Source organism: Penaeus japonicus, unplaced genomic scaffold, assembly GCF_977035675.1.
Source record: "Penaeus japonicus unplaced genomic scaffold, GWHDUDI00000001_assembly GWHDUDI00000011, whole genome shotgun sequence".
Lineage (NCBI taxonomy): Eukaryota > Metazoa > Arthropoda > Malacostraca > Decapoda > Penaeidae > Penaeus > Penaeus japonicus.
Window position 1 is genome coordinate 1,398,499 of NW_028234413.1, and position 7,981 is coordinate 1,406,479.

General features: G+C 38.7%; 1 protein-coding gene across 1 annotated transcript in view; it reads left to right on the forward strand.

The window, feature by feature from the left end:
- LOC122246208 (uncharacterized) overlaps positions 1-7,680 on the forward strand; it is a 17,035-nt gene extending 9,355 nt beyond the window's left edge. The window contains exons 2-5 of the mRNA XM_086541507.1: positions 3,298-3,795; positions 4,890-6,308; positions 6,403-6,584; positions 6,783-7,680. Of these exons, the coding sequence (XP_086397633.1) occupies positions 3,298-3,795; positions 4,890-6,308; positions 6,403-6,584; positions 6,783-7,170 (2,487 nt within the window). The 3' untranslated portion in view covers positions 7,171-7,680. The remainder of the gene's footprint in view (positions 1-3,297; positions 3,796-4,889; positions 6,309-6,402; positions 6,585-6,782) is intronic.
- Positions 7,681-7,981: the final 301 nt, after the last annotated feature.

Consider the following 7,981-nt stretch of genomic DNA (forward strand, 5'->3'; position numbering starts at 1 on the left):
GATATCACTAGAAGTAGTAACTAATGATTTTAATAATAGAAGTTGTAGAAGTGATAGCATAAATGAAAAAACAAACAAACTCGTAGTGCAATAGAAATAGTGTTATTCAGATTTTATGACAATTACTATTCACACAAACAAACAGTCAAGTCTCGCATCCTTCAGAATCCTTCCCAATGACGCCCATTACAATATGATTAATTAACGTTTTTTTTTTTTTTTTTTTTAAGTGTTCGACTTTCCCTTTCTTTCTTTCTAACCTTTTTATATATCCTGTGCTATATGTTTAAGCTATATGTTTCTCACCTCTTTTCCACTATTTTGTTTATGATCGAAGTTCAACGAAATTACCACCGTGATGCTATAGAGGCCCTTCCATTGTGAGGCAAAAGTGACCATTTTTTTTGTGCCCCCCCCCTCCCCCCCCTTTTTTTTTGACCATCACGCTCGTAGATTCTCCCGAACTTTTTTGCTCGGGCGTGATTGGGTCGGATGAGAGAATGCAGAACGTGATCGAGGAAAAAAAAAAAAAAAAAAAAAAGTAAAGAGAAAAAAAAACTTTCCCCAATGGTGAAGCAATCCTGAATTCTCAAGGAAGGTATAGGAAAAGAAAGTTAGAAAATAACGTCTGAAAGATGTGTATATATATATATATATATATATATATATATATATATATATATATATATATATATATATATTCTCTCTCTCTCTTTCTGTCTTTTATTATTTTTATTTTTTTTCTTTCTTTTTCTTTTTTTTCACTTTATATCATGTCCAAGATAGTCGACAGATGGTAAAGTAAAATATACAGATTGATATTAAGAAGGAAAACAGGCTTCGTACTTTGTGAAAAGGCAACGTTTTGGGAAAAGTAACATATCGTCTCTCATCCCGACTAAAGCGATATATTCAGCATACATAATTACGTAAGTGTGCCTTTAATTACGTGGCATGATTAGAATTATCATAATTTCCGGAAAATAGCAATTATTGCGAGGTATTCTTGCAATAATGATTTAATTATCTTCGCTCACCGCCTAGACTGTGGGTAATTGTCGTGTGAGGAAGCAAAACCCCTTGGTTGATTGGCCTATCGTGAAAAATATCGCTTACTTATGCATCAGGTACTGAATTCATACGGACACAAACAGACACACATCACTCTCTCTCTCTCTTTATATATATGTGTGTATCTATCTATCTATATCTACTATCACACACACCATACAAACATACATACACACATATACATATATACACACACACACATATATATATATGCACACACACACACACGCATACACACACACACACACACACAAACACACACACACACATATATATACATGGGTACGCACATATACAAATACATACATACTTATACACACATTCTCTCTCTCTCTCTCTGTTTGTGTGTGAGTGTTGGAGAAAGAACACAGGAAACAAATGTAAAATTCGGCAAATGTGTGTTAAGTCCGTAAGAACCAAAACATGAGCTCCTTAAATCTGAGAAAATTACCGATAATAAACTCACATTCTCGACTGTCTAAGAACTCTCTCCAAACCCCAAGTTGATATTATATATATATTTTTTTCTGACTTTCTCTCTAGTAAAGATGTCTTCATCAATATAGGTTTCATCAATAAGCTTCTTCACGTTTACAAATGCAGTTGAATAATTTTAGAATTTATCGTGTCATAAGGTCACAGTAATAAAAATGAAGCCGTGAATTACCCTCTGTGATTACGTAATACAAGAAATTCATAAGCATGCATTATATCACGATATCTCGTTATATAAAAACCTCGTGTTCTAACCCTTTAGCACATTTCGAGATCTTTATATCCTAACCTTTAACTTTAAACGATGCGACATTAGGCACGGGGTGAGTGTGTGTGTGTCACTGTAGTTAAGTTCGGTTCACTTTTGTCACCGTTTGCGCAAAAATAGCCCGGAACCGTGACTACAAATGACAGGTAGTCTTCTTCTTTTTTGTCATTTATATATTTTGTCAACTCTGAGCTTTACTGCTTTTATTTCTCAATCATTGTATTTGGACATTGTGATCACTAATTATAGACCATTATAATCACTAATTATAGACCATTGTAATCACTAATTATAATCTGTCTAGTGCTCGTTTGCTACATATTTCAACCGCCAAGCCCGTTATCTTTTAAGGAATTACGAGCGTCGGAAATCTGGAAGCAAAAAAAAGAAAACGAAAGAGAATCCACTAATGTGATTTATTAGATGCCATCGGCACAGCTAGTTAACACTCGAACAGTAATTAGTCATCACTTAGTGGTTAGCTTGACCAATTACATAGTTTGTAAACCGCCAGAGTAGCGCAACATGAGCACACACACACACAAGAAAAGTAACAAAAAGAAAGTTTAATCTCTCCAACCACCACAAGGCAACAGATGACTCGCGTAATTGGCTTGTCATTCTACCTCGGCCAGAGCTTGGTTATAGAAAATAGGTATTGTGCGTGTTTGAAGTGATGTCCTCGCTTTTTTTTAATCATAACGAATGGGAAATACTAGTCTGGATTGGTCTCAAATACCACTATGATCTGAAATACGGGTTTTCGGTGATAAAATCTGGATACTCTTAATGCTACTCATAATTTCTGATAATGGTATTGATACTGATATTGTACTTTAGTATAAGATCATGTAAGTTCGTCGTGATATTATGTGAACATACTAGTACCTGTAGAAAATCCAGTTATCGCAAATGTCTCAACTTCTTAAAAGTTCAAGATATAAAGATACGACTAAAATTCCGTTAGCACGAGGACAAAAAAACGTCATTCAAATATAACTAACTTTACTTGACTTTGAAAATTTAAGAATATGAAACGATAGATGGCTGACTATTTAATACCAGGGTTTCCAATTATCCTGATAATTTGTTCAGGTTAGAACTTTCCGATGGAAAAATTGAATAGTCCCCCGTCATTTCATGACAGAAAACGGAATTACTAGCTGTCTCTGCAAGATAGAGAAGAATAAAGTTTTCTATGAAGAGAAGTAGGGTAGACTATGTTAAAAATGAGGTAGTTTCTTTTTACGATTTTTTTTGTTCTTGTTTGTAAAAGATTTTGTGCAGCTGAATCAGTAGATGATCTTAAAGATATTGTACCCTTTTATACTAAATACTTCTAAAAGAAACATCAATTTATTACATATAAATATTCGTAATATAGTTGTATTCTTTTATAATTAAGTCATAACAATTGCTTTTTTAAATATATAAAAACTAATATGTGCCTTTTATACCCACAGTTCCTCCTAGTTATCTTGGCGGTGACGTCGACTTGGACCTCAGTGGCCCTAGGAGACAAGTTACCAGGCGGAGGCCATGGCGGAGGCGGCGGCGGCGGAGGGCGAGGCAGAGGAAACAGCAGACGAGGACAGACTTCTGGGACAGTTTCACAGAGCTACGGACTTCCTCAGCAGGGTTTCTCGTCAGGGTTCAGCGGACAAGGGAGCGCTGGCGGGTCTGGCACGGGGCTCTCCTCATCCTATTCCCAGCCGTCAAATTCCCTCGGAAATGGAGGTGGTTCTGGTTCTAGTTACGATCTACCGGACGAGATAACGGCTCCGGGCCAATCCTACAGCGCTCCCTCGAAGCAGACACAGACCTCGCAGCTGCCGAGTCAGACGTATGGACAGCCTAACAGGGGTCAGACCCAGACTGTAAGTCAGACATATGGTACACCACAACAGACACCGACTGTTTCTCAGACATATGACGCACCCAAGTCCTCCAGGAACAGTCAGGTGGGTTACCCAAAGGGTTAGCTTCACGCATCCGACTGAAAAAAAATGATAAATCTTTTATTATTATTATTTTTTTTTTCATTTAAGGCTGGGAGATATAGCATTATGGAATAAATGGAAATGGTAAATGAGAAGGAAGGGCATTATGAATACTGAAGAAACTATATTTTATTATTTGCTCACACTAAGCAGTTCTTTAGCCAAAGCTTTTCTGGAATCGGTAGAAATAATTCAGTCGAACAGATTTCGGAGAGAAATGTTGAACTTACATTGTCTTTCCTGAATAGGCGATCAAAATACAGGAATCTGTATTGTAAAATGCTGTAATGTTAGTTTTGTGTAACGGTCAAATAGGTAAATATTTACTATCATTCAGAGCAGCTTGTAATGAAATGTTACTTAAATTACGCGGAGAAATTCCTTCCAGATATAAAGACGATGATGATCAAATAACCATTGATAATAACATAAATAATATTCTGGAAATTATAATAGAAATACAGAAATAGGTCTGGGTGCGAATTATGAATTATACATACACCTACATTGATACAAGAATAGATTTAATAGCAAGTGCTTAATTACAAACAAACGTCTGCAGAGGTGAGTGTTACGATTTCCTATCTATGGATACTTCATTAATTTCACTCTCAATGCTATCTTCACTTCAACAACATATCTTTTGATCGTATAGAGACATAGGGCTGTATGTCGGTAAAGCATGAATATATCACATTTTCTTCTGTAGTTAGTAGTTTTGCATGTGTTCTGTATGTGTTTTCGAAATTCCGAAATGTTCCCACCTTCTTGGGAAAAAAAGAAAAAGAAAAGAAAAGAAAAAAAAAGGAAAAAAAAAAAGAAAAAAAAAGAAAGAAAAAATATATATATATTCTCCTTCCTGGGATTGTCCTTTTTATCTTTTTAGAGTTAAAATATTATGAGAGTTATAATAGTTTTTGTTGTTATAAAGCTGTATGACATAAATATAAGATGTATAGCACATTTGTTATGCATTGCTATTTTGTATTCGTTAAATATAAATTATACATGATATTACAGGTAATTTAGTTGGAAATGTGTTTTCCTCCTGTCAGAATCCTTCTCAGAGTTACGGGGCTCCTCAGCAACAGCCCTCGCAAACCTATGGAACACCCAGAAGGCAACAGCAGCCTTCCCAGAGTTATGGCACTCCTCAGGAACAACCATCTCAAAACTACGGAACTCCACAACAACCTTCTCAGAGTTATGATGCCCCTCAGGAACCCTCTCAGAGTTATGGGACTCCCCAACAGCAGAAGCCATCACAGAGCTATGGGACTCCCCAGCAGCAACAGCCATCGCAGAGCTACGGAACTCCCCAGCAACAACAACAGCCATCACAGAGCTACGGTACTCCCCAGCAACAGCAGCCATCACAGAGCTATGGGACTCCCCAGCAACAACAACAGCCATCGCAGAGCTACGGAACTCCCCAGCAACAACAACAGCCATCGCAGAGCTACGGAACTCCCCAGCAACAACAACAGCCATCGCAGAGCTACGGAACTCCCCAGCAACAACAACAGCCATCGCAGAGCTATGGAACTCCCCAGCAACAGGAGCCATCGCAGAGCTATGGGACTCCCCAGCAGCAACAGCCATCACAGAGCTATGGAACACCCCAACAACAGCAGCAGCCATCGCAGAGCTATGGGACTCCCCAGCAGCAACAGCCATCACAGAGCTATGGAACACCCCAGCAACAACAGCAGCCATCACAGAGCTACGGAACTCCCCAGCAACAGCAGAAGCCATCGCAGAGCTACGGAACTCCCCAGCAACAGCAGCCATCACAGAGCTACGGAACTCCTCAGCAACAGCAGCCATCACAGAGCTACGGAACTCCCCAGCAACAACAACAGCCATCGCAGAGCTACAGAACTCCCCAGCAACAGCAGAAGCCATCACAGAGCTATGGGACTCCCCAGCAACAGCAGCCATCACAGAGTTATGAAACTCCCCAGCAACCATCTCAGAATTACGGAACACCCCAACAGCAGCAACCCTCTCAAAGTTATGGTGCTCCTCAAAAGCCATCCCAGAATTATGGGGCTCCCCAGCAATCCCAAAATGGTTTTGGCCAAAGACAAAATAGGAACAAGTCAGGTGGTAGACAAAATAATAACGGAGGCAACAGATATGGAGGATCTCAAAACAATGGCGGGGTGAATGCTGGTCGAAGTAACGGAGGCAACGCAGGCTATGGAGGCCAACAGAATGCTGGCCGAAGTAACGGAGGCAACAGTGGTTATGGAGGTCAGCAGAATGGAGGCAACAATGGTTATGGAGGCCAGCAGAACGGAGGCAACAATGGTTATGGAGGCCAACAGAATGGAGGCAACAGTGGTTATGGAGGCCAACAGAATGGAGGCAACAGTGGTTATGGAGGCCAGCAGAATGGAGGCAACAGTGGTTATGGAGGCCAGCAGAATAACGGTGGTGGAAACGGATACGGAGACCAGCAGCATATGAAGGTAATATTTCCTAGGAAGTGTGCTTTGACATGATAATAATTCAAACAGAATAGTACGTTTAAACTTAATGTTTGACCTCCTGTGCAACTTTCAGGGAATGCCATACGGTTTTGACTACGCTGTCAACGACCAGTACTCGGGTACTGACTTCTCGCAGATGGAGTCATCTGACGGAAATGTAGTGACCGGAGAGTACCGGGTTCTCTTGCCTGATGGCAGGACACAGATCGTCACCTACACCGCTGACCATGAGAACGGTTTTGTTGCAGATGTTAGGTATGGAGTCATAGATGTTTCTGGATTTTGAGATAATAGAAACTTAAATACCAACGTATTGATGTATTAGACTGGTCCAGTAATAACCTCTGGAACGACTGCCTTTTAAATCACACACACACGTCATTCTTTGTATTCCGTTCTTCATCGGCTTGAACTATGAATTAAAATTTTTCCTTTTTCTTTTTACCATTTCAGGTATGAGGGTGAAGCTCAGTATCCTCAAAGCAATAATGGTGGCGGATATGGAGGACAGCAGGACACTGGGTACGGAGGGCAGCAGGACAACGGGTACGGAGGGCAGCAGGACAGTAATAATGGATATGGAGGACAGCAGGATAGTGGCAGTGGCTATGGCGGACAGCAGAGTAACAACAATGGATACGGTGGGCAGCAGAACAATGGGAACGGAGGACAACAGAAAAATAATGGCTATGGAGGACAACAGAATAATGGAGGCAACAGTGGCTATGGAGGACAACAGAATAACGGAGGCAACAGTGGCTATGGAGGACAACAGAATGCTGGTGGAAGCATCTTTGGTGGCAGCACGGGTCAGGGATCAGGATATGGAAGGAGGAAGTAGCATCATTCTCGCTAGAAGACTGCGAAAGATACTTACCTAACAATATATATATATATAAAACAATATTAGGTTATTGAGACAGAAAATTCAGGATAAATTCGGGTATTCTATATTTCCAATGTACTAATTTATTGTCTACTGCTGTGAATTATCTAGAACTTTTGCCATGGCGTCTCTTGCTATTTTTTTTTGCAGGTGTGTTGCTGTGTGATTGATGTAAAGCCAATAGATATAGTGCCAATTAGTTAGTAGATACTTATAGCGAAGCACCTTGCCATAGCCTTAAGGCGAACATAAACCTAACTGCTGCCTTAAAAGTTCTGAGATATATGCCATGCAGGTGAATACTTAAGATTAAGAAAAGGAACCATAAAGATAGAATTTATTTTTGTGTAGATTTATATGGATCTAGTAATATATTTGTAGCAATGGAATGATATAGAATATATATTATTTTTGTAATACAAAATCAAGCAAAATATACAAAATATATGATATGCATTTATTGTACTGGCTGTATTAATATTTCCCTTATTCTTGATGGTAACTGTGAGTAATATATATATATATATATATAAATATATAAATATATATATATACATATATATACACACACATATATGTTTGTTTGTTTGTTTAGAGATAAAACACACACATACACACATATACATAAATACATACATACATATATATATGTATATATATATATATAATATATATATATATATATATATATCTATATATATATATATACACACACATACATACATACTACACACACACTACACACATACTACACACACAACATAGA